The sequence below is a fragment of the Penicillium psychrofluorescens genome, assembly GCF_964197705.1.
Source record: "Penicillium psychrofluorescens genome assembly, chromosome: 1".
Lineage (NCBI taxonomy): Eukaryota > Fungi > Ascomycota > Eurotiomycetes > Eurotiales > Aspergillaceae > Penicillium > Penicillium psychrofluorescens.
In genome coordinates, this window is record NC_133439.1 from 3,869,277 (window position 1) to 3,894,284 (window position 25,008).

Consider the following 25,008-nt stretch of genomic DNA (forward strand, 5'->3'; position numbering starts at 1 on the left):
CAAGAAACTACCAATTGCTGATTTCTGTACGCTGATCCCTCGAAACTGTTGGATTCATTGGCCCATAAATGGAAACTACCATATTATTACCACTTTTAATCAAGCCACAGACCGAAGACTGTCGTATATATAATATAGAAACCAAAGAGCCAAGAGATACGAAACCTAGAGGAGCCCTCGCACTTAGACCCTTAGACTGACGACCAAATTTTGACTATACTGAGTGCTCTGAGTACAAAAGCTTCCGTATGTTATAATTTCAATCTTCCTTGGACCCTTGATATATAAGGCTAAACACGAGAGGCTTCAAGAATAAGTGTGACCATAGTGGGATCTTGTCTTGACACTATTGTCCTAATCAAGGATGATAAGGGAGTAAATAAAGGTGTGGACACGGATCCACCGATCACACATGGCGGGGGATGCCAAGGCGGCTCCACCGGATCCGGACGGGATCCATGAGATCATCGACAAGTCAAATACATACAATCAGTGGTGTACGCTGTCTGGATGGGTTGGCTGGAATTGCAAGTCTTGATAGGGTCTTTTTCCTTGGTGCCTTGCATGAATGTCCAGGAGCATATTATCTCCGCGTCTACAGGTAGATGCCTCCAAACAGCACGAACAGATCTCATTCCGATCCAACCGGAGCGGCGAACGAGTCTTTGACGCACCGCAGAGTCTACTTGGTCATCATGACCCCGACCACGTAACAGATTACGCACGACTACGATGGATCATGTTCATGTAATGTCATTCCGATTGAATTGTGCGTTGTCAGACAGTAGTGACAACCCGCGGTATGAAGTTAAATGAATGTAAAGCACACCCCCCGGAAACTCCAGTCTGTGTCTGGCCAATCTATGGCGACAATAAGAAATCTGTGACCGAACAAAGGAAACAAAAACCTGTCGCTGACAGGGTCGCACCGATCACCCGCCATCTAATCCATGGCGATCGACGGGCATTTCGGTGTTGAATGGTCTCGATAGAGGGAGGTGAAGGTGATAGAATGATAGAACGCATCATGCCAAGAAGGGGTTATGTATATGAAGCGAAGGGCAGCGAGATTCTCGCGCCCGGGAGAGAGATCGAGAGCCATTCAGGATAGACCAGTGTCTATCGGGCGCGTTTGAGGTACCGCAGTGTGAGATAGACAGCGGACATGCTGGTGTAGACACCACCGGTGGCAGCCAGCCAGACGGGTTGGTGAGCTCTCAGAGAAGTGCGCAGGAACTGACCCTCCTTCTTTGGCTTGGAGTCTGTGGAGGATATTAGCAACTAGTGGTGGAGAGAAGGTGGGATGGGGATGATAATGATGATGGTGGTGATGATGATGATGATGGTGGGAGTTAGGCACACGTACCCTGGAAGAGTCTCTGTCGCAGGTTGTTCAGACCCTGCCTCGAGCGAGCAGGCAGGGCAGCAAGCTGCTGGAAGATAACACCGGCCGGCGCAGACATATTGATGATGGTAGAGTGGAGATGGTGGTGGAAATGGGTGAAATGGTGATGATGAGGATGATGCGGATGGGAAAGAAGGAGAAAGAAAGGAACCAAGGGCTTTATACTGGCAGTCATCTGACCTGCTGAATGCGGGGTTTGTGGCTCGTCATGGTCCGGGGGAGTCAGCGTGAGTGGCAATAGATCGTTCCCAAGTCTGGTCCTATGCACGAATCCCCTCTAGTGACCTCCTATTTGCCCAGCTATCACTTCCGCCCCTCTCTCACTGACCATAGTCGTATTTCCTGTGGAAACAAGGGCACGGAATACTCGATCAGGCGAGCGTGAGTATTGGCAACCAGGGAGCCCAGCCAACCCCCACATTCTCCCCTGCTGACTTGCTCTTTTGATTGGCTCGCTCTGGCGTAATGGCTGTCGCTCAGACCAAGGAGTCCGTGTCAAAAAGGGGCTACGTGTCTGACCAGGTCACTATTGCGTACGCGACACGATCATCCGGTGTGTGATAGGTCGAGACCCCTGTTCCCGAAACGCGGCGAAATCAAGCATAATCCGATCAAGCGAATCGGGGGACTACGTGCAGAGATGATAGAGATCTATAGATTCCTTCCTTTTCAACTTCCTTCTGTACAAATACGGTGGCTTATTGGTTTATACAGGAGACAAGAGAAGGAGCAGAGATGATGGTCTTCAGGGTGGGGGAGCGGAGTCCTTAGCCCGGTCCCACAGTGGGAATCCGGGGGAGGGCAGGTTTGCGGGGTTAGTCGGCTCCACTGGTTAGGTGGCGACTAGATCAAGGGATGAACTGCAGGGTGAGTGAAGTTGTCCAGAGAGACAGTGATTGTGAAAAGCAGGAGATGAATAATGGACTGGAATGGCTGAAGGAGAGGAAGAAAGAAGGGAAGAAAGAAGGGAAGAAAGAGCGGAACTAGGGTTGCATCCGTTGATGCCTTGGTGATGCCTTTTTGATGCCTGAATCATGCCTGAGGTTGGATCCAGGCATCATTCAGGCATGATTTACCCGGTCGGCCAGAGAGGAGCTCTCATCGCTGAAAATGAAGGAATGGTATGTATTTTCCTATATAACTCCCCTAGAGAGGCCCAACTCCGTGTTCCAGATAAAAGAATGGTAAATTATACCTCATCCAATTGTCGCGGGCTTCTATTTATTGCCCGGTACTCCGATGGAATCAGCGTCTCCGTCGTCGAATACTCGGTCGTCCCATACTCGGTCGTCCCATACTCCGTTGGCCCGGCGAGAGAGTACGGGTCCATCCAGATTTTGTGCTTCTTCTCTCGGCGGTTTTCACGGTGGGCCTTGGTCGATAGGGCAAAGAGGAAGATGTGTAGAATGCTAAACCCGTGGAGGCGGGATCAGCAACGAGTTCCATGCCGACCGTGGGGGAGGGTTTCGACCACTTACGCAGTGAATGTACAGATGCCACCCAGAACCAGCTCGGAAAGCATCAGGAATTCAAACTCAACGGTCCAGGCGCATCCTAGCCAAAAGAAAAAACACGCCCAGGCCATCAGCATGAGGGCGGCCACGAGATCGAGGACAATATTGACGCTGAGCTTTGGGATGCATCTCACACAGAGCAGGATGCAGTCAACCAGGTTCCAGACGGAAATAATGGCAACCTGTAAGCCACGGAGCATGCGTTAGTTACGATCTGAGCCCAAAGTGTTGGAATCAGGCAACTGACAAAGACGAGAGCAATGGTTTGACTATCAGTGAGCCCCCCCAGTACTGAGAAGATGATGGCGGCGACGCAGCCCAGGAGTGCCAGCACTCGCAGAATCAGTCGGCAGATCCACCCTCGCGTCGACTTGTATGCCTTCGACGACATTTCGTGGTCCGATCAGGCTCCGACGGCCATCCAGCAAAAAGTGTCAAGGGTGTGTGGTATGAGTCTCACGGTTGTTGGTGGCAGCAGTTCGAGAGAAAAGTTGGAGCCTTGTCTTGCACGCTGCCAACACGCGGGGGGCCAAGAAGAGACCTAATTGCCGATCATCCACCTGGAAATAGCAGTCAAGCGTTCAAGCGAGTCGCCTTAGCTCGCGACTGTTCTGCAGGGTCAAGATGCATCCGTCCCAAGGGGTCCTCTGGAGAATAATTCGCTTACTGGATTGCTTGTCGCACCCAGCATTTAAAATGGCTTGTAGCTGCCAGGGGAAACCGGTCAATGGGGAACCGGCGGGTGGAGAATGTCTCAAAAGGAAGCGAAAAGGGTCCGATACAACGTGGCGCAGCCAGACTTGGCGTCCAACTGCCAGCCTTGTTGGTACTAGTGACTTTACTGGCCAATCCAAACCCCTGGACAAGGTTTCATTGTTGGATGTAGATAACTGCGAGGTCATGACTAACCGACTGGTATACCGCTTTGGGACCGATCAACCCCAGTAAAACCCAAGGACGAACATGCTGCTGTCAACACAAGCTCATGGGCTGAAAATGCCAGGGATGATCTGCAATTGTAGAGCAGCAGCGACGCCAATCACACCAAGAATCGCCGCCCATCGAGTAAGCCCCCGCCGGATATGATACTGAGCCGTTTGTTCGATGGCAGCCCCATCGTTGACCCGCGGGAATGGCTGGTCCTTGGGCACCTCTTTACCCAGTGCCTTGCACAGCGGCTCCCATCCATCTTTGACATCATAGAACACCAAGCGATCCTCGGGCACCACCTCTTGCAACCAAGCAATGTGCTTCGCATATGTCGTGCGATCGAAAGTCTTGGTCCCATAGAGCTTGAACCACTGCTTCCCCAGCACACTGATATAATCCACGAAATGCCGCATGCCCGGCAGCGGAAGCAGAACCCCGCGCAGGAACCATAGTAGCGCCAAATTGGAGATCTGGGACATAGACTTCTCCCAAGCGACTGGGTCGCGGGTGGTGCAGATGACCTTGGCGTCGGGGTGCATTTCTAGCAATTCCTCGAAGAGCTGAGAGCAAGGCGCATCGGTGACAGCGACGAACCCGTCCAGTCGGTGCCTCATGAGGTTCATCATCGTGGGGCGGTCGGCCTTCTTCCCGTGTACCCAATATTGCAGAATCTGGATCCAGGATTTGATCTCGGTCGGAGGACCCATGGTGGTTTGTGTTCCACCATGGTAGACAGGCCCCTCCAAGAGAATCTCTAATGCAGCAGTGAATGATGCGGTCCCGGTACGCGACAGGCCCGCGCCGATTACTTGAAAGCGCGCCCCTGGTTGGGGGACGGATGCCTTTTGGCCCATAGTGATCGCGACAGCTGAAGAGGCTTGCCGAGTGGTATATGCGATGATCAGAGAAGACAAAGGCGAGGGGTAATCTCACTCGCTGTCCTCATGGGTTTGAGACCGCGCTGACATGCGGTTGGCGCGTGTGGTACGTCTGATTTTGTTCTCGGGCCCCAAACTGGGCTAGACCGATGAATGTCCCACCATGTATCCAATAGGTATCTTTTCCATGCTATCCTATACTGAAGCTACATTTGAGGTACCTGTCAAGTCTGCCTGGCATCTCGATCTCCACAATTGCTATATGTACCTTCTGGTGTTCGGAAGCCGCTCGGTGGGACCTGATATCGCTGTTCAGTTCTGGAAAGGGAAATACAGAGACATAGAGTAAGATAGTATTAACAGTATAGACACTCTGGTATACCTGTAACTGCATTGGGGAGACTACGTGTGGAAATGGGAAATAAGCGTAATCACTAGTAATTCTACCAAGTAGTCTGATTCGACAATGATGAAAACGATGGTATTCAGTCTATCTATTATCCTGGAATTTATAGGGGGGCAGAAAGCGGGAAAAACTGCCGGAATGCGGCAATTACGCTGGACGCCTAGATCTGATGGATCAGATCAGGTGATCAGGATGCGGAAGATGGATCCTAGTAAATTACTAGTGGGAATTCCACTCCGACACTATGCTACACTTACGCAATCTGTTAGCGGTGAGTGGAGTCCAAAAGTCTTACAAGCAAAGGCTTTGAGCAAATGCATAGATTCGTGTATGTGCAGACAATATATCACGACATGAAGACATCAATTCCAGGCAAAATATGTGCATAGCCCTCATAACTTCATTGCCCAAATTGATCATGCATCAACTAGGTTGATGTTGATTCCGCGGGGCGCACGGCAAACCTTGCGAGCATCATCAGGCATGCTCGTCCAAATAACCTGCCTGACCTCCTTCCCAACCTGCTCAATCGCATCCATAGCCCAAAGGACATCGAGATGTTCATACTCATCAATGACCTTGGAGTGGACAACACGCACATGGGGTTCTCTCCCACTGGAGAAACGATGCAAAAGCCGATGGCCATCAACCAAAGCATCAGAGCCGCAAACCCACAGTGCAAACGGCGGGGTTTGTGGGCCAAACCAAGCAGTATCTTCTCGGCGAGCAAGACATGCATCCTGGGGATCATCCCCATGCTCGCGGATCGTTTCTCCAGCGAGCTGATGCTCCTGGCCTTCCAGGGTCTCGCTGAGACTCTCCTCGTGTGTGGAGAGAATGCACTTGTGCTTCGCGAAGCATTCACTTCCTAGCCACCAGCGCATGGACTCGGCGCTCACGTACACGGGAGCAAATTGGAACATGCGGTTGCGCAGATCACGCTCCCAACGCGCGTCGGACCAGCCGAATAGGAATGAAAATACCCAGTAGGCGATAGTACCGTAGGCCTTTGGGGGAAGAAGACGGCGCGCCGTCATCATGAACGGGATGAAAGAGTGAATGCCAAAAAAGACACGGAACATTTCTGGAGACAGCATCCGCATGAAACGGAAATATGGTCTGCTAACCAATGGGCCGGCATAGACCGCCGGTGCAAGCGCGCAAAATACTGAGATGTGCTCACCAAGTTCCGGGCGATGCTCCTTGGCTAGCGCCACGAACGTTTGGGTGGTACCTTGCGAATGGCACACAAGTCCAAGTTTCTCGAATCCGGTTTCGTATAGGACGCGTGACGTGAGAGCAGTAAGGTCGAGGGTGCCGAGATGTCGGATATCCCAAGACCACATGCGAGGATCGGAGGGGTACAGAGAGGTGTGTTCTGGTTCGAGTCCACAGCGGTTGTTGCCCAACCAGACATCATAACCCGACTTGCAGAGATAAAAGGCTAGACTGTCTTCGTCATTCGTACAGTATGCGCCGGCGCACTGGAGCAGCCCATGAATCAAAAGAACGGGGTATCGACGATTCGACTGGGGACTGGCTGATTCGTTTCTGGGTTGTGTAAAAACAGCCGAGCCACGCTCACGTCTTTCTTCCACCGATAGGGCCGTGTATTCCTGTGGATTGTAAACATGCCACAGGGTGATTATGAAGCCATCCTCCGTCTGAACTCGAAAGGTCTCAACATCCAAACCAACCCGCCGCGCATAGTACGCGATGTCGCAGACGATGGGGTCCGTTCCGCCTTCCAGCGGAGGACACTCATCAGAGCCCAGTTCCTCGTCTCTGTCTCTCTTTTGCTGGCTCAGATGCCATCTGCGATCTGCCTCGGCTCTTGCGGTTCTTCGTGTTTGTTCCTCCGCATAGAATGCCCTCGCTGTATCCGGATGGCGGCCCTGAATCCGATGCCAAAGACCAGAAAGTGCGGTAATAAAGGTTGTAATTAAGGCTCCAGTGAAAATCACTGTTAGGAACGAGAGCGACAGAACGAAGGAGATGGCGACGAGAGTGTAGTCACGCAGCTTGCTGAGGGCCGTGGGTGCACTATACGAAGGCAAAGCTGGAAATAGCGGATGTTGGAATTGCTCGTCATGCTTCTCGATTGTCGGGTTGCGGTCCTTCCAAACTGTAGTGGGGGATGCATCGTCGGTTTTGATCACCGCGTCCGACGGGGTAGCTGGGACGAGCGGGTCCAAGGGAACAGTGACTGACATGGTCGCACAATCAGAGGGAGGGCAAGGGACGAAAACCGCAGCTACATCTTGGAGCCCGAATGAGGTCTGAAGAGTCAGGATGTTTGCAGTCAAATGATCAGGAACGGGTTTCCCCCTTCACATGCCGAGGAGGGGAGTCACGTGCTCAGGAACGAGGCACATGACAACAGCCAATCAGAGTCAGCGAACAGGATTTTGGAATATCGTGCAGCTCAAGGCTAATCCATGTAGTGAAGAAACTATCTATAAAGGTATTTGTGTTCGGGCATGAAATCGTGGGAAATCCGGTTACTGCTCTGACAACACAATGTATCTGAAGAATGGTTGCTCCAGAATATTTCCCAAGGAGTCTATAGTAAGTTGATAAGAATGAACTCAGATAACTAAACAATAGATTTAGAGCAAAGCAAGAACAATGATAGATCCATAACAGAACAAGAAACCCAAATCGACATTAGATTAGTGAAACAGGATCGCCTGACTCGACCACCAAACACCCATACTCATCATCAGTCTTTCAGAGAGACAACCACCTTCCTTGCAGATACCCCGGTCTTTTGATAGTCCAGTGCATCTTGAATACCTTCCAATCCAGTGCCAATCACAATTGGCTCCGGAGACGCCTTGAATCTGCCCGTCTCCAGTGCCTGAGGAAGGTAATCCGCAAAGATCGACTTGCCGATCCCATTCTCAATCAGAGTCGTGGCGAAGATAAGGCTATAGTTGACGCCCATGGATTTGGACTTGAACCAGTAGACGAAACTCTGAGTGATGTATGTAAACATGGTTTGCAGGACTGGGAAATGCTTGGGAATAGTCGCAGGAACTGGATAGGCGGCCAAGGAGACAAACTTCTTTCCGCTGCAGCGGTTCAGAATATCCATGCAATACCCGGTTCCAGCCGACGCCATCGTAATTGCGCCAGCTGATGTCTTCCCCTGAAAGGCCTTCGCAATGTCATTGACGATACTTCTGCTATTGTAGTCGAACACTTTGGCTGCCCCAAGGTTTTTGACATAATCGAAGTTCTTAGGCGATGCCGTGGCAAACACTTCGTAGCCAGCACCCACAGCAAGCTGAATAGCACAACTCCCCACGCTGGTGGAACCGCCCCAGATTAGCAGGGTTTCGCCCTTGGGTTTGGGGCTTGCAGAAGGGAGTTGAAGTCCAAGTTGATCCGTCTGGAAGAGGCCACAGGCCGCCGTAGCCACGGCCAGAGGGATCACGGCCGCGTTTTCATACGGCAAGGAGTCTGGAATTGGCGAAACCATGTGTTCCAATAGAACCACATAGAGCTGGAAAGCGCCCTCGGCATCCCGGTTGCGCTTCTCGTCCTTCCCAACCGCTTGACCGACCACGCGGTCTCCCACTTTGAATCGTGTTACTTGGGGTCCAACCTCGACCACCTCACCAGCCACATCCGACCCCAGGATACAAGGGTATTCGATCCATTTGTACATCATAGATGTTCCCATGTCTTGTATCCTCCAGTCGATTGGATTGATGGCTGTGGCGTAATTGCGGATCACGATTTCGGCTTCGCGCGGTCTGGTGTATGCAGCAGACTTGACTTGCAAGGGACGAGCTTTGTTTGCAATTAGCCATGCTGCGGAATTTTTGAACATGGTTGCAAGCTTTTTGTATGTGAGGCAGGTGTAGTATTAAGGTTTGAGATGTTGATACAACGGTGCTGTCAATCTAGTTATCATAGACAATATAGGAGAATTAAAAATAGACTGGATACTGAAGCGACCCTGCCTGAATGTTTTATATCCCAAATTCGAGACAGTCTCTTTGTTTTAACTCCGTTGACCGTGCCGGCGTTCTGGAACATGTAGTTCTTCCGACCCTCCGCACCACCGTCCGCGTTAAGGTTTAGCGTGGCAAATGCGTAGATCGGCTTAACTAGCCCCCGCCCATTTGACTGCACTAGCAACAAACCAAAAATATCAACTCCGCTCGTTGTCTGCTAGGTTTCGAGGCCCGAATTTCGCCCCAGCGTGAAAGCGCTGCATAGCCTACAGAAATCACTTGGGTTTACGATCGGACCGACTCTCCCCTCCGAGTTCCGATGGAAAGCAAAATGCCTCCTGCCTTGTCGAGATGTGTTATTGGCATTGATATTCAAGTTAGCTTGACAGATACAAGAGCTGGACCCTCATAGCCACAGCTGTTCGTTTTACACACAACTTCGATAGATTAAGATGGATAGTTCTGTAGCGGACATAGTTTTTACAAGTACCGAGCCGTGCACGTAAAACCAAGAATTGACCAAAGAAAAAACAACACAAGAAACCAGAGCAGAATATTCAAACCTCCACCCTTTTAGGTACGCTTTCCACATGTTCCGACCGCTCCTCACGCTTCTCATCAGCCTCGGCCTCAAACTGCGCCAGACTACCACGCTTCGACTCGTCTGTAACGTCCCTTACATCTGTATAGTGAACAGAGGGCACAAAGCCCGGCGACTTCCACGCCTGCTCGACCTTGGAGTACAACTCATCGACCTGCTCAAGACTGAGACCCTTGGTCTCATAGATGCAAGTGTAGACGAAAACTACAGCGAGGAAGCAGAAGCCACCCCAGATGAAAAACACCTTGGATTGTAAATTGGCATTGCCGGGTCCGCTGTTCACCATGTACGGCGTGGCGTAGGCGATCGCCCAGTTGAGCAGCCAGTTCGTCGCGGTGGTGATAGAGAGACACTTTGCGCGCGCTTTCAGAGGGAATAGCTCGCCCGTCACGACCCAGGCGACGGGGCCCCAGGAGCTGGCGAAGAAGAAAATGTAGATGCATACAAAGGCAATCAGGAGCTTGTTAGCGACATTTGAGCTGGCTGCCGTGCCGACGATGGCGACGATTAGTTGCGAGACACACATGCCTACCCCGCCGAAGAGGAGAAGGGGGCGGCGGCCCCATTTCTCGACCATGTATAGGCCTGGGAAGGTTGAGACCACGTTGATGATGTTAGTGATTAGGGTGATGATGAAGGAATTTTGGATGCCTGAGCTCTGGAAGAAGGTCGTGCCATAGTAGACTAGACAAAGAATCAGCATGGTGGATAATAGAGAGCTTAGACAGAACGAGGAAGCACATACAGATGAAGTTGACACCTGCGAGCTGCTGTAAAGCCTGCACAGCACACCCAGTAGCCAGTCGCTTTCCAATAGTGCCCCGGAGGATTTCAAGGTATGTAGCATTGCCCTGACGCAGCTCGAATTCATGGTTCGCCTGGATCTCAGACAGCTCCTCGATGATGGCGGGGTCGTTGACGTCGATGCGGCGTAGACGGGCAAGGGACTTGACGGCATCTTCGTGTCTATCTCGCTTAATCAGGTAGCGCGGTGTCTCTGGCAGCACCAGCATCCCCACCACAAGAATGATAGCCCAGGCGAACTGGATGGCCACGGGAATACGGTAGCAGCCCGTATCCATGCGATTCTTGGTAGAATTGTTGACGATAGCTGCTAGGAGTAGACCAAATGTGATGGCCAGCTGGTAGGCTCCGACAATCACACCGCGGATCCATTTGGGCGCTGTCTCAGACTGATACAGGGGAACTGTACATCGCGTTAGCATTAAATGTGAATTTGTAATTTGTGAGCTGAAATCGACATACTCGTTGCAGAAAGCAGACCAACACCAAGCCCGGCAAAGAATCTCCCCGCGACGAACAATGGAATAGAAGTAGACGCAGTCTGAAGAATAACACCAAAAGTGAAGACACCAGTATCCATAATCATGCCGAGCCGCCGACCAAAGGTGTCCGCAACGGGGGCGGCAGCTAGGGCACCGAAGAACGTGCCCGCAGACAAAAGCGAGACAATCATCGAAGACTGCGAAGAGGTTACATCGGGCCACTGATCTTTAGGGTTGATGTATCCGGTGGAGAAAAGCTGCCGCCAGTATTTCATGGCGAGGATTCCGCTGATTGTTCCGGTGTCATATCTGATATGAAAGAGTTAGAGGGACTCTCCAGAGCTAATGATGTATGAGCCAGGCATACCCGAAGAGAACACCGCCAAAGGCCACAAATAGACCAATGATGATAGCCGGGGCAGCGGAGCCCACGGCATCATCAGGCTTCTTCAACGCGAAGCCCATGACGAAGAGAAGAGAATGATTGAGATAAAAGACTACACTGCAGATCTAGGAATGGATATAGACGTGTGGGTATGGCAAGGGGAAAATGGTTTAGCACAGAGAATGGAAGATCATGAAAGAGAAGAATAAACACAGATTGACCATCATCACCGGAGCGGGAGTAGGCGATCCTTTTGTATTTGCCGCTCGCAGGCGAGACCACGAGGCCAGAAACTGGGATTGTCTGGGGAAGGGCCCCCATGTGTGTCCGGATTTAGAACTGGGGTTTCCATCCGTAACTAGTTCTGATTCTGCTTCCTGCGCCCTGGAATTAATGAAGGTTTGGCCGATGTTGACGGCGCAACAAGTGGATACCGGAAGGCCCAATGAATAGCTTGAATTCATGGTGTCCAAGAGTGTAATTGGCACATTTTCTCGGAGTTTCCACCATAGACGGACGGCAGAGGTTGTTTTCTCGAATTCCTGCAGGGCAGCCAGCCCCATACAGTCCCAGATCGATCGGGATGGCCATCGCGTGTTGGCTGATCAAGCTGTTTGCAGAAGCTGTCAGTTGATCAGAAGACCTTGATATACAATATCATTGTGTCTCACGCGACTAGACAAGATACCCGGAATGAGGATCGGATTGGCCGTCAACGGTGATGCGGCTGTGATCGGCATGCCGCATCGGGAAATCACAACACCTCACCCCTTGTGACGGGAACTACAAGAACAAGTGGCGGAGTCATAACAGCATCTCCCAAAACAGTGGCCGACCAGAAAATAACATGCTGAAAGAAGGGTATTCCAGCGCCACCATGTATCATGAACCCTGGAAACGGAACAACTGAAAGGATGCATTGGATACTGTAGTTCATCTCCGGATTATCGCCCACCACACCAATTAATTACCCCGACCGCAAAAATCTGGAGAGTTCAGCGGCTCGCTAACTAATTGACTACTCTTGTGTTGGCTGAAACATCAAGATATCGTAACTATCCCCATTAGGAACGAATTTCGCCGAAGATATTTCTTCGGCGAAACCATATTCAGAAAATAGGATTGTCGATTCCTCTTTCGCACGTATTATTCACAATGACGGATGTGCATGACACCATAATTCATATCTAGCCATGTAAACGGTTTAGACGTCCGTCCAAATCCAAACAGCCACATAGCCTTAGCCAAAGTTAACATTAATCTGCGGGATTTTGCCGGCCCGGGGATTGGACGGGGTGGTCCGACACCGTGCCGAAAATTGACCGGGTCGGTGAATCGCCGGAGGATCACCGGCAGGATGTATGCGCCTGGGCGCAGGGACATAGACATGTTGGGAGCCGATGGCTCGAAATCCAGCGGGAGTATGTAACGACTAGGGAGTGACCTCGAGGGTCAAGTCTTGGCCGTCAACAACACCAACAATCACAGGAAAAGGGTTGGAAACATGAAAATGAAATGTATGTCTATATTTCTATACGCGCTAACCCAAGCAAGCCAATTACCAGCGCCAAATCAAGAAGAAATACACGACGAGAACGACCCGCGCGACACTCCTGACGGAACGCAACATCTCCCTTCCGATCAGGATAGCAGCGGGCCTGATTCCCAGCTTGGAGGAAGACGACCGGAAAGGCACCTTCTCTTTTGCACCGGCCGAATAGCCACCATCATCGCGGTCTACTACCGGATAATAAGCGTCAGAGGAAGACGGTTTACCAGGATACCGGGCGACAGCTGTTGGACCGCCACGGCTGGCCAGGCCGCCGCCGGGGGACGGCAAGGTGGAGCTGGACGTACCGGAGGAGTGATTTTGTGGAGGATAGGGGCGTCGCTCGGAGAGGGGGAGGACGAAGTCGTTTGAGGAAGGGGATGGAATGGGGGCATATGTGACACGGTAGATGGAGTGTAGGAAAAGAATAAGGAGAGTGAGGCCGAGGATGCAGCCGTAGTGGATGAAGATGCCTAGCTGGTCGGGGAGAAGGCAAAGGTGATTTTGGATAGTAGGCGATCCGTCTCGAAGCGCCTTGCCTGTCTCTGGGTCAATGGGATTCCAGAGGCTGGTGAGAAGAAAGCCTGGCTTCCGAACTCCCATTGCCCAAGACAGGCTTTTGACGGTGATTTCCTTCGGCGAGCCGTTGAACTCGCGATGGGAGACCTCGCAGTAGTCATGGTCATCTCCCGAATAGACCTGAACGATGTTCGGGCCTGCTTTGGAGACCAACTCATTCGAAATAGTCGGGGTCAGGACATTTTGGTACTGATATCCGCCCTGGATTTTGAGAGCGTTTGGTTCATCCTCTTCCAGATTCGGCGAGGACGGCGGAAAACGTTCTCGAAGAGGACCGCAAGGAGTAGCCGGTTTCCGATAGAGCGGAACATGTGTCAAAAGAATGGTGGGTAGACCAATTCCCGCCGACTGAGGGATTTCGCGGATAGACGGTTCCTTCGCGTCAACAACGCGATGATCGAAGCGAACCCCCTCGTCCTGTCCATTCAACATGCGGAGTTCCCTCGTCTCAGCCTTGGCCTTGTGAGATGCCGCTTGATCCAAGAACTCATCTGCATCTTTCCAAATCGGACGATCCATCTCCGCCGGACCGCCTTCAATCGTACCTGAGCTGCCCGTCTTCGGATCAGGCTGATCCATTGCACTGAGGGATACGGTGTCGACGGAGACAAAGGTGTGGTTCCCAATGACATCAACCCGGTTACTCTCTCCAAAGAAAGTCTCGAAACGTGCCCGGACTGGTTCTTGAATACCAGTGCCGAACCCCAGGTCATGATTGCCCGGCAGACTAGCCATCATCCTGCGGCCACGGCCATCAGGTGGCGGCGACTCGCCTTTATCCAGCTGGTCTGAGAAAATCTTCCTGAACCGGGCGTATTCTTTCTTCCAGTAGGAGTCCTTGATGCCCTTGTACCGTTTCTCTGGGCTCGAGCTCGTGGCCGTTGCCCACTCTCTACCACCGTCAAACAGATCGCCAAGAAAGAGAACCGAGTCCGGCGAAAGACGCTCCTGGGTAAGGGAAAATGATCGTCGGAGGTATTGGTCGGTGTATTTGACCGTCAGAGTCGAGAGAGGCCACGGGCGTCCGGGGTAAGTGTGGGCATCGACGAGCTGAGGGTCGGAGACGAAAGCAATATGATGGGGTGTTGCGTCTTGGGGCTGGATGCGAATTGCAATTAGTACGGACTCAAATCAAACAAGGCATGATCAGACTCACCCATCTCTCCCACCTGTCCCAGGTACATGCCGCCAGGCTTTCCTCGAATATCGTCCGCTCTCCTCGCCACAGCGTGAAGAACCAGAGAATTATCAGGGCATTGACAACCGTGAACAAACCCTTCACCGTCCGTAGCACAGAGGTTTTGATATCATCTCTGCTCTGGGGCCTGCCCGCTCGCCAAGGAGCTCTCCCTTCCGCCATCCATTGCTTCGCAGCGGGTGGTATTAGGTCTCGGGCGTTGTTCAGGATGTTGTGGTAAGTGGAGGAGGGACGCGGAGTGAACGAGGGTAGTGAGGAAGAGCGTGTGCTACGTGGATAGGCGTAGCTCATGATGGCCTTGGCTGAGCCCAAACTACCACATCGGTGGAGATGGAGATGACACGGTTGGAGGTAGGTGTTGTGTGAGCCGATCACGGAGCATATTCTGAGAACAAGAATGAAATGGACAAATAAAGGAATGACTGGAGTATTGTACTGTTAGAAAGGAGAATCACGACATGCTGATCCAGCCTGAGTTAGTATTTGACAGGGGCCTAAAAGGACATTCTGGGGCAAATCGAAGATGGGTCACGTGTGGGTTATGTAATACATTCTAGGCCTGGGCGCAGGGAGTACGAGTATGGGGTATAACGATGTGTTATTTTTGCACGTAGAGTGAGTGTGTGTATGAGGGGGAGAGAGAGAGGCCATAAGGAACGCCAAATGCGCGAAATAAAGATATTCTCTAGGTGGGTTTCTTCGGGCAGCACTGTCCACCGCGGGCGCAGTTCTCGTCACACTCCAGCAGACACGCCTGGGGATCGCCCTCCCGAACGCTCGCGGCACGGCTAGGCTGGTCATCGGTGGGAGCGCGGGATGATGACGGGCCGGGGTTCTGGCTGTCCTCGACGTCGCTCTCCGGCGCAAACTCCGGCTGGATGGTGGACGAGTGGATGCCGTAAGCGTGGAGGCATCGGCGCACCTGTTGGGCGAGACGCATGTACCTCTCCGAGCCCTCGCCTTTGATTTCGGTGTCGACTTGGATGTGGATCGACGCCACAATCTTGGTGTCGCTCAATTGCCACACGTGGAGGTGGTGGGAGCCGATGATGCCCGGCAGTCGTTCAATGTCCTCCTTGATATGGTCGATACTCAAGCCGGGTGGCACGGCCTGCAACAGAATACGGGATGCCGCCTTGCACAGCGGGATTGCAGAGGCGAGGATGATGACGGTGATGAAGAGGGAGATGCCGGGATCCACGTAGAATCGCCAGTCGTAGGAGGTCAACCAGATGATCAGGGCAGAAACGATGACTCCAATATTGCCCAGCGCATCACCCATGACATGGAGAAAGACACCGCGCATGTTGAGATCATGGCCGCCTTTCTTCTGTCCCTTTGGCTTCGGTTGCGCATGGTTGTGGGACTTGTGAAGATCATCGTCTCCCAGCCGATCGGTAGGTTTAAAGGGGGCACCGTTCTCGTCGGTGTAATTGGACGCGCGGTCTTTGTGTCGCAGGAGACCCGATCGCTCAGATGGGGCGCTTTCGTCTTCCCCTCGACCAGTTTCTGACTCCGACGACGACATCTCGTTGTCGAATCGGCCACGGCTGGCTGCAATGATGTCCTGTCGCAGCGTCGCAGGGTGCACATGGATGTCCTCCACACTAGCATATCCACGGCCTGTCGACGTACTGTACCTCCGCGCGCCACGGTTCTGGCCGTCTGTCACACGGCGCTTCCAAGACATGGGAGACGTGGGCTCCGTGGCCGGGTGGATCAAGCCATTCTCCGGCACGCGTTCTGGGCGGCCCTTGCCCACAATGTTTTCGGGCAGGACGCTCGCTGCGGTACCGCGCTGATCTGCGACAGCCGGGTCGCTCGCCAGGGGGTCAGCGAAACCCCGTTCGGCCGCATTCACATCCTCGTCACCCTCATGGTCGCCATGGTCATGGCCGTGTCCATGCCCGTGCGAGTGTTCGTGAAACAAGGCCAGACCGAGAATATTCGAAAGAAGCCCGAAGCAGCCGACGACACATACGAGCTTGGGATTCTGCACCTCTTGAGGCTCGACCAGTCGCTGGATCGCCTCTAGGAAGATTGACAGGCACAGCGCGATGAGGAACACGCCGTTGACCAGCGCACCGAGGGTTTCTGCTCGTTGCCACTATAACCCGAAGAATGTCAGCTTGTCCCACGCTCGTACCAGGTGGCGGGGCTTACGCCATAGGTGTACTGCTTGGAACTCGTCTCACGGTTGGCGACTTTGACAGCCCACAGTCCCACGCAGAGCGACAAGACGTCGTTTAACTGTTTTCCGTCAGATCAGATTTTGCGTCAGGTGTGTCTTGGTGGTCGCATACCATGTGAAACGAATCGGCGACGAGGGCAAGGGAGTGAACGGTATAGCCTAGGAAAACAGGGTGTCAGCACAGCTTGCGACTCGGGGAAGCTCAACAAGACGGACCAGTTATCAACTCAAGCAGGAAGAAAGCTGAGTCGATGACCAGGAGGATCAAGATCCTGTTGGTCTTGGAAAGGCCCATGGTTGCTGCTGGGGCGCTCGATGGCGCGAGATACTGGAGAGAGAGGCAGCACGAGAAGAGTGCGATGAACAGAACCCAACCCCTGGAAAAAGAAAAGCGACGCAGCCGAAGGGAAAACAAACAGGAAGAAGGATGGGTCTGGAGGGGTGGATGAGTTGAGTTAGACCGAAAAGATGTGACGCACGGGTGGAGCAGGCGGAAACGCCTCCGGTCGGGTCCGGCTCAGTGTGGCGTGACCGGGGCCAGTCAGCTCTATGCAAGTCATGTTCCGTACCTACTTCGGTGGTTGATTTTCAACTGGCGCCGAGCTAGCCTGACCATTTTTGTTTGGTTTGGAAACCACCATATGTATTCAAATAACCAGGTGTTGTTTGGTAGAAGCCTGGTCATCTCAAATCGAGATTGACTCCACCAGTCCCACCGGAGCAGTAGTAGATCGGATCATGTACTAGGGACCGATCTCCCGAATCATCTCCTGAGAGTTGTATAGAATCCAACTGCATTCTCTCGGTAAATGATAACCACTTAGATAGCCTTGGAACAATCCCCTCCGCGCCCTCACGCAGTGACCTTCTTCCGGACAGCCAGGATTCGATTTGTCGCCTCGCTGAAAGAATCTCCAGACAGCGTCCCATCGTTCAGCGCACTGACTAGCGCATCAACGACACTCTCTCCCTGCGTGACATTCCGTGCCGACGCAAGAATCATGTCCATCCCAGCCTGACTGGCCAGAACTGCCCGTTCCGCGTCCGTGCCAAACGCCTCAAGCGCACCGGCCTCAATGGCGTCGGTAATAGTCACACCCGTGAACCCCAGCCTGGCTCGTAGCTCACCCTGAATCCATTTTTGGCTGAGCCCGGACGGATACGTAGAGTCCAAAGCCGGATACAAAGCCCAGGAATGCATGACCATGTCGAGGCCTGTCGCGATGGCCTTGGTGAACGGCACCTCGTCTACCGATCGAAGCTCATTAAGCGTCACGTTGAGAGTGACGGGCTCCTCATCGGTGTCTTGGTTCGTACCCGCAGCCCCAAGACCAGGGAAATGCTTAGCAGTGGCAATGACACCGGCGGACTGCTGAGCGCTAACAAAGGCACTCCCACAGGTTGACACTAAGCTGGATGTATTGCCGAACGATCGTCCAAATTGGTCATCGAAATCTCCTGCCTGGCGATATACATCCAGAACGGGGGCCAGGTTGGCGTTCAGATGGTCTGCTTGAAGAGCGCCTGCTGCAGCATTGCCGGCTTGTGTTGCTGCGTCCTGCGGATCGGACGATTGCCCAACTTGTTTGGCAGACATGTCAGGCCCGCCCGGCAAGCGACGAACTTCCCCGCCTTCTTGATCCGTCATGATCAGAAGAGGAGTGCCGGCATACGAGGGGCTTTCTTTGTATGTGCTTTGGAATTGGTCCACGATTGTCGAGAGGTTGTTGCCGACATTTTCTCCGAAGAGGATGATACCTCCCACTTTGCCTTCTTTAATCAGGTCAAAGAGATGAGTCGGCGGCTGGAGACCTGGGTACGAGAAGACAACATGATACCCGACCTGCACTGACACGTAGTCTGAAGGAACTGAACTAGCGCTGTGGGCGGTAGAAATCAGGAAGGGAAGGAGAAATTTCGAGGCAGTGCTCCACTTCATTATGACTTGAGGATGGATAATAATATGCTGCGGACTTTGGCTCACCAGCGAAACTAGGAATTATTCTTTACTTAACTGCTTTAGACTCGTGTCTTTCAGGGACACTCTGGGATCGGTCTTGATCTACCCGAGATGGTGCAGGGGTCTGTTACATTTGATCGGCAGCCGCCTTCTACATTTGGATACATTCTACGAGGTGGCTCGTTTGACATCCTCGGCCATTACCAGCAGTGACAAAAGAGGCGTTTGACAAGAATTGCATTTAGCTGTAGTGATTTGACTTTGCTAATCATAATACGGTGAGCGGTTGCAAGGTTCTTTCCACAGAAGACAAACCCTATACACTAGACTAAGTATATGAAGTTGACGACGATTTGCCGTAGTAATATCGTCAAATTCTACACAGTATACTTCGATTCAGAGGGCTAAATTCAAATCCCGATGAACCAAAACTCCATACCCTTTAGCAATTGGACGTTATGTAATAAAGAAAATATTAAGGAGTGGTTAGCTGCGGGGCGGGGCGTTCAACCCTTTTTCTAGAATCCATCGAATGGAATGGCATTCTCGAGCACGGGTGTTGTGGCCATGATGCAAGAGCACAATTTACGAGAGACCGGCATGAGTTTATCATTGACGACGATCGTGTCGCCACGCTACCAGCAAAACGAGATGAAGATCTTGCCTTCCAGAACTCTTGGCTGATAAAAGTTCCAAAGCCAAAATGACCCTTGTACATGCGTACCTGCAGGCCAAGGATGTCATCTTTATTGATGCTTCACTAAGGTACTCTTGCTACTTGAACTTCCACTAGCCTTACTTGATCCACTCCATTGCCAGCAGTCTGCTAAAACTGATACCTTCAAGAAATACAGTCTTCTATGTACTCCAAAAAAGACCCTTGGATTTTAACCCTCGTCACGGCGTGGGGGCTATTAAACCAACCCAGCAAAGATCTGCGTTCAAATACGAGCGATCGATCTTAAGGTTCCGCGATCTGCAAGCCAGGCAATGGCTTCGGTTCTTGAAACTACACAATATGAAACACAAGGTGATGCTGAAGAAAGACGAGATTGGTTGTATAGCAGTGTGTATTTGCCGCACGTCTTGGCAAATTCGCTGCATCCTTCGGTGCTCCGTGGGATATAAAAATGGCGTCGAAAACGACCATGAACCCGAATTTTATCAACTTACCGTTGAACAATCTACTGTCAAAAATCACCCACAGCCTGTGTTGAAACCTTTCGGATACAATTGTTCAATATGAAGTTCTCCATTTTCGTTCTTGCTCTCTTCGCCGTCAGTGCCACTGCCGTCCCGCACACCAAGGTCAAACGAGCGGCCGTGAACCAAGGCGCGTTAGACCTCATCGCTCATCTTGAAGGCTTCAGAGCCAACTTCTATACCGACAGTGTAGGCGACACCGCCATCGGTAGGTCATCAATAGTCGACAACTGAGAGCAGCATACTAACTCTGCTCATGTAGGTTATGGTCATGACTGCGAAGCCAACCAGGACTGCAGTAGTATTCATGCCCCCATTACAGAGGCCCAAGGCAAGGAGCTGCTCGCACAAGATATCAGAACGTTCGAAACTTGCGTCTGTGACATGGATAATGCGGCCGACCTGAATGCCAACGAGTATGGTGCCTTGGTCAGCTTTGCCTACAACTCGGGCTGTGGTGGTGTGGATACCTATTGGAGCACTGCGATGTCAGAGAAGAACTTTGAGGGAATTTGTGAAGCTCTCCCTCATACAAATACTCTAAACGGAGAGCTGGATAGCCGCCGAGCGCAGGAGGGAGCCTTTTGCTCTAAGCCCTCCAACGCTACCTCCGGCTGTTAGAGGAGCCCAGAGGCTCTGTTTTTCCTTTTTCTGATTTGCTTTCGATGTTGTGATTTAAATATATGTTCCCAGTCATCTGCAATAGCTTAGGATCATCCTGGCAGATAGGTCTTCAGAACAAAACTGTTTCAGCTTCCAATCATACTTTACATCTATTTTATTCATTTTAGCATGAAGTAAGGTTGTTGAATATCTAAAGTCATCTCATTCAGAAAACATACATCTCTTCTATCTCGGCGAACCCTTTTAGTACCTGAAGGCGTTATCAAGGCCATTCAGTGGCTTCCCCTCTTCGGGCCAATTTGCGAACTCTTCCACTCGCGGGGTTCTTGCCCCGCTCTCTACCTGAACGCAAGCTTGGAACTTGTGTAATAATAGAAAAGAGAACTTGTTAAAGCAAAATCGGCTCCCTGGTTCTATCCCCTGAACAGTTTATTAATACTTGTTTCTTTCGACCACCAACTGTAATAGTTCTAGATGCATCAAGTCAAGTTCGATCCGAGCACCCTCCGCGCGCTTACCTCCCGCACAGTGATCATCACTGGGGGCGCAGGCGGAATTGGTGCAGCCACGGCAAAAGTGTTCAACGAACATGGCGCCAATGTCGTTATCGCGGATATCCCTATCTTCGAAGAGAAGGCCAACAAGATTATCGACTCGCTTCCCTATCCCTCAAAGGCTCTGTTCGTACCCGTGGATATCTTGGATTGGGAGCAAATGACTACCTTGTTCAAACGCACTATTCAGATATTCGGCGCTCTTCATGTCGTGATAGCTAATGCCGGTATTATGGAGTCAGCTGAGGTTTTGGATTTAGACGATGTGGACGGTGATGGAAACCTACGCGAGTCCGAGGAAGCTTTCAAGGTAATCGATGTGAACTTGAAGGGAACTCTGAACAGTATGTCTAGACAAATCAACCGGAAAATGATAATAACACTAACCACGCACGAATATTCTGTCTAGCTTTGCGACTTGCTATGCATCACATGAAAATAAATTCTTCTATTGATGATGTGCCGCCTTCTATCATATTGGTAGCGTCAACTTCGGGTTACTTTGGAGGAACGGGTGTCTCTGCCTATGTTTCCTCGAAGCACGGAATGATCGGATTGCTACGAGGGTCTCAGAAAGCTGCAAGGAAATACGGTGTTTCGGTCAAAGCAATTGCCCCATTCTTCACTCCCACGCGTATCACTGCTGGCTTTGCGGACAAATGGAAAGAAGCTGGTCTTGAAGGAAACACCCCCGAGATGGTGGGAACTGCAATCGCTCAGTCTGCTATGAGCCACACTGAGAGTGGAAGTTGTATTTTGGTATGTCATGAGACAACCCATTGCTATATGACACCTGATCTAACGAAGCAAAGGTTGCAGGAAAGTTCCTGAGGGAAGTGGAGTTTACAAGAACAGACATGATGAGCCAATGGCTGGGACAGGATGTGGTTGACTTTATGTACAGGGCATTCGGGTTTTTCACAAGTATAGGTGGATATCAGCTGCCAAAAATCAGCAACTGAGTAGTCAGTATAGCCGTCAGCAAAATTCCTATCGTTCTTCGTTATGCAATATGTGAAATTGCAAGCCCTCGGCTGACTTGCCGATGTCAACAAATCTCCGAGGATTCTGAAGAAATCCGGGATAGCGCATTCTCCTTCAGATTTTCTCTGTCAATAGGGCGATTAAACAAAAACCCGAGTGTCACCACGGCTTTTCCAATAGCGCACAAGAGAAGTGGAAGCGTCGAGCTGACTTCACGTTGTGCAAATGCTCCGACGAAACAACCTGCTGATAGCATAATGATAAAAAGGAATCGACGATTTCGTAACCGATTGCGCAGCTTCATCAACCCAGGGTCGACCACTAAGTCCACAAAAGCTGCCGTTGCCATTGCCGTGGTTATTTCTGTAATTTTCAACGAGCGACTCATAGCCACCTGTCCACCGGCTGAGAAGGCTAGAAGTGCAATCACTGCCATAGCAGCCGGACCATCTCGCTGAATGGGGAGCGAATATTGGATGCAAACAGCAGCGAAAACAAGAGAGGTTTGGATGATGTTGCTGATGAGAATCCACAACCGCCGCCGCACGCCAACATAGTTGCCGATCTGGCCCAATACGAGCCCCCCAGCCACGAACATGGCTAGACTGACGCCGATATTCGGGAAGCTGTATGCATTGTTTGTGAGACCTGCAATACCAATGGCTAGGAAAAGCGTGTTTCCAGTTTGGTTTGAGGCAAAGCAAGAGTAATCGGGCCAGGCAGCTGCGTCCTGGATGCCGGTTGCGAAGGACAAGAGAAGAAGTTCACACTCCAACAATATGTCATCTCGGATATCTTCCATTAAAAACTGCCATATTCGTGACTTGCGATCCCCATATCTCCGAGATTTGATGAGCCCCATCGTATTATTCTGAACTCTTGGGTCTGTGCAGACACTTATACATTAGACGGGCTGAAAATGGTTATTGAAACGGACCGGTTTTCGTGGTTGTTGACACTCACCCTGATTCACCAGTGCTTAAAAAAAGTCAACGGACTTTCTGAGAATTTGTGTAGGCATATAAAAGCTTGTTATCAATGTGGGAAATCAAGCATGGGTTGTACCCCTGCACCGAGGAAGATCCCAATGTGTCCAAAGTTATCGGGGAGTCGGTCCGTAAACATTATATAGGAATACATCAAGCAAAAATTATCAAGCTACGTAATCATCTGAGACAGATCTTCAGATCGAAATACATTCCACACTGACGTATTCGCATTGTGATACTGCGGAATGTGGAGCAATCCAGGATTCCGATATCATGGAGAGTAGAGATCACCCAAGTGTCTTCTGGGTGAAGACGCGTTGGTTCTTGGCTTCCGTAACTTCAGTTTCCCTAATGCTCAAGGCTGGATAAAAGAAAATTAAGTATGAAGATCTGCTAACCTTCAATGCATTCCGCGTACATCAGTTTCCACGTTGGGGATCAAAGATCCCATAGGCCGCGCCATGCCAAGAACTTAGACACAGTGTGATTACAGAGGTTCGTCTCAAATCAGGGTTTAGCATGCTTACATTTAATGTGGCCCTTACTAGCATTGTTGTCCACATGGAAGGGATCGGTTTCTTCGATAAGTGGCGTCTGTGTACCGAACATCGGCTGCAACCTTTGTGGCACAAAATGGTAAATTTGTTGAGTGACAAAATCCCAACCTTCCCTTAACTACCGTTAAGTTGTGCTCCAGAGTGGCTACGTCAGTTTGTTTCTCTATCCACGTCGCTTTTTAGAAAGGATACTCTTTTGCGAGCCCGTGCCTTGGGTGATATCTGAATATATGGAAAACGGTACCTACAAAGCCTCAATAATAATGACCAAGTCCTCAATAGAGCAGACATAGTCACAGCAGCCAATAAAATGGCTTCCTAGAGACTGATTGGCGTATTTTCAACTAAAAAGGTTGCGTATGTCGCTCTGCCCCAATCAGTAGTCTCTCTAGACGATCAAGAGCCTGAAGAGCTTCAATATCTCCTGATTCAGCCTGCTCTTGGTGCAACTTGATTGTGAGAAGGCCTGCAATAGCTCATTGACACAGTCATTCGAGGTACACCTTCGGCCTCATCATCATCATCATCATCATCCTGCTCTTCTATATTTGGAGGGTCCTACATTTGGGAGAGAGCTGTCTCATAGATAGTACTTTCGTCATCAGGGTCTAGCAAGTCGACTAATTCCATAACGTCGTCGAAGTTGATAGCTACGCGACGGCAAATTTAGGCTTAGAGATAGCCAATTTGGGACAAAAATCAGGTCTCGTGGAATTTGGTGGGAGGAAGGTTAAGAAGCGCTTGTAAATCGTAAATTGATGGAATATTCGGCGTAATAGTGGGGGAATAATTTTGGAAACAAAGGGTCTCGTTTAAGCGCGAATTTTGTTGATCTGAGGCTCGTCAATCAGGGGGTTTACTGTAATTCTTATTTTAGAACGACAAGTCCTACCGTACTATAGTGGATAGCACTAGTAACGTAACCCGTAAGCGACCCGATCATGTAAGCGACCCGATCACCCCAAAACACCATACTAAATGCGATAAATTACAGCTCAATATCTCAACAACTACAGATTAATATTATTTGATAATTGGCATGATACTATCAATAGGTATGATAAACAGTATAAGCTATACTAAATCTAAAATAAAATTTTATTTCATTGCATTACCAGAAAATGCAGGTAAACAGACTGCGAATATATATATGTGAGTCACAAAGCATCCTAAATTCTTTAAACCTCACAAATAGGCTCAGCATGATCAAACATTACTAGAATATCATAGAATCTCAAGTTAATCTGTGG

General features: G+C 50.8%; 10 protein-coding genes across 10 annotated transcripts; 2 read left to right on the forward strand and 8 right to left on the reverse strand.

The window, feature by feature from the left end:
- Positions 1-1,119: 1,119 nt before the first annotated feature.
- On the reverse strand, positions 1,120-1,463 carry PFLUO_LOCUS1433 (uncharacterized protein; the record flags this gene model as incomplete). The annotated part of the gene is made up of 2 exons (XM_073778472.1): positions 1,120-1,262; positions 1,367-1,463. The coding sequence occupies 2 exons, from the start codon at positions 1,461-1,463 to the stop codon at positions 1,120-1,122; spliced, it is 240 nt and encodes a 79-aa protein (XP_073635523.1).
- Positions 1,464-3,902: 2,439 nt separating this feature from the next.
- On the reverse strand, positions 3,903-4,703 carry PFLUO_LOCUS1434 (uncharacterized protein; the record flags this gene model as incomplete). Its single annotated transcript, XM_073778473.1, has 1 exon — positions 3,903-4,703. One exon carries the CDS (start codon positions 4,701-4,703, stop codon positions 3,903-3,905), a length of 801 nt encoding a protein of 266 aa, XP_073635524.1.
- Positions 4,704-5,549: 846 nt separating this feature from the next.
- PFLUO_LOCUS1435 (uncharacterized protein) lies at positions 5,550-7,346 on the reverse strand (the record flags this gene model as incomplete). Its single annotated transcript, XM_073778474.1, has 1 exon — positions 5,550-7,346. The coding sequence occupies one exon, from the start codon at positions 7,344-7,346 to the stop codon at positions 5,550-5,552; it is 1,797 nt and encodes a 598-aa protein (XP_073635525.1).
- Positions 7,347-7,855: 509 nt separating this feature from the next.
- On the reverse strand, positions 7,856-8,971 carry PFLUO_LOCUS1436 (uncharacterized protein; the record flags this gene model as incomplete). Its single annotated transcript, XM_073778475.1, has 1 exon — positions 7,856-8,971. The coding sequence occupies one exon, from the start codon at positions 8,969-8,971 to the stop codon at positions 7,856-7,858; it is 1,116 nt and encodes a 371-aa protein (XP_073635526.1).
- A 684-nt stretch (positions 8,972-9,655) lies between these two features.
- Positions 9,656-11,450, reverse strand: PFLUO_LOCUS1437 (Plasma membrane low glucose sensor; the record flags this gene model as incomplete). The annotated part of the gene is made up of 4 exons (XM_073778476.1): positions 9,656-10,383; positions 10,445-10,906; positions 10,966-11,294; positions 11,353-11,450. 4 exons carry the CDS (start codon positions 11,448-11,450, stop codon positions 9,656-9,658), a joined length of 1,617 nt encoding a protein of 538 aa, XP_073635527.1.
- A 1,478-nt stretch (positions 11,451-12,928) lies between these two features.
- On the reverse strand, positions 12,929-14,987 carry PFLUO_LOCUS1438 (uncharacterized protein; the record flags this gene model as incomplete). The annotated part of the gene is made up of 2 exons (XM_073778477.1): positions 12,929-14,596; positions 14,655-14,987. 2 exons carry the CDS (start codon positions 14,985-14,987, stop codon positions 12,929-12,931), a joined length of 2,001 nt encoding a protein of 666 aa, XP_073635528.1.
- Positions 14,988-15,381: 394 nt separating this feature from the next.
- Positions 15,382-17,182, reverse strand: PFLUO_LOCUS1439 (Zinc resistance conferring protein; the record flags this gene model as incomplete). The annotated part of the gene is made up of 4 exons (XM_073778479.1): positions 15,382-16,803; positions 16,860-16,946; positions 17,000-17,046; positions 17,104-17,182. The coding sequence occupies 4 exons, from the start codon at positions 17,180-17,182 to the stop codon at positions 15,382-15,384; spliced, it is 1,635 nt and encodes a 544-aa protein (XP_073635529.1).
- Positions 17,183-17,740: 558 nt separating this feature from the next.
- PFLUO_LOCUS1440 (uncharacterized protein) lies at positions 17,741-18,826 on the reverse strand (the record flags this gene model as incomplete). Its single annotated transcript, XM_073778480.1, has 1 exon — positions 17,741-18,826. The coding sequence occupies one exon, from the start codon at positions 18,824-18,826 to the stop codon at positions 17,741-17,743; it is 1,086 nt and encodes a 361-aa protein (XP_073635530.1).
- Positions 18,827-20,089: 1,263 nt separating this feature from the next.
- PFLUO_LOCUS1441 (uncharacterized protein) lies at positions 20,090-20,671 on the forward strand (the record flags this gene model as incomplete). Its single annotated transcript, XM_073778481.1, has 2 exons — positions 20,090-20,258; positions 20,313-20,671. 2 exons carry the CDS (start codon positions 20,090-20,092, stop codon positions 20,669-20,671), a joined length of 528 nt encoding a protein of 175 aa, XP_073635531.1.
- A 477-nt stretch (positions 20,672-21,148) lies between these two features.
- PFLUO_LOCUS1442 (uncharacterized protein) lies at positions 21,149-22,059 on the forward strand (the record flags this gene model as incomplete). The annotated part of the gene is made up of 3 exons (XM_073778482.1): positions 21,149-21,572; positions 21,713-21,987; positions 22,048-22,059. The coding sequence occupies 3 exons, from the start codon at positions 21,149-21,151 to the stop codon at positions 22,057-22,059; spliced, it is 711 nt and encodes a 236-aa protein (XP_073635532.1).
- Positions 22,060-25,008: the final 2,949 nt, after the last annotated feature.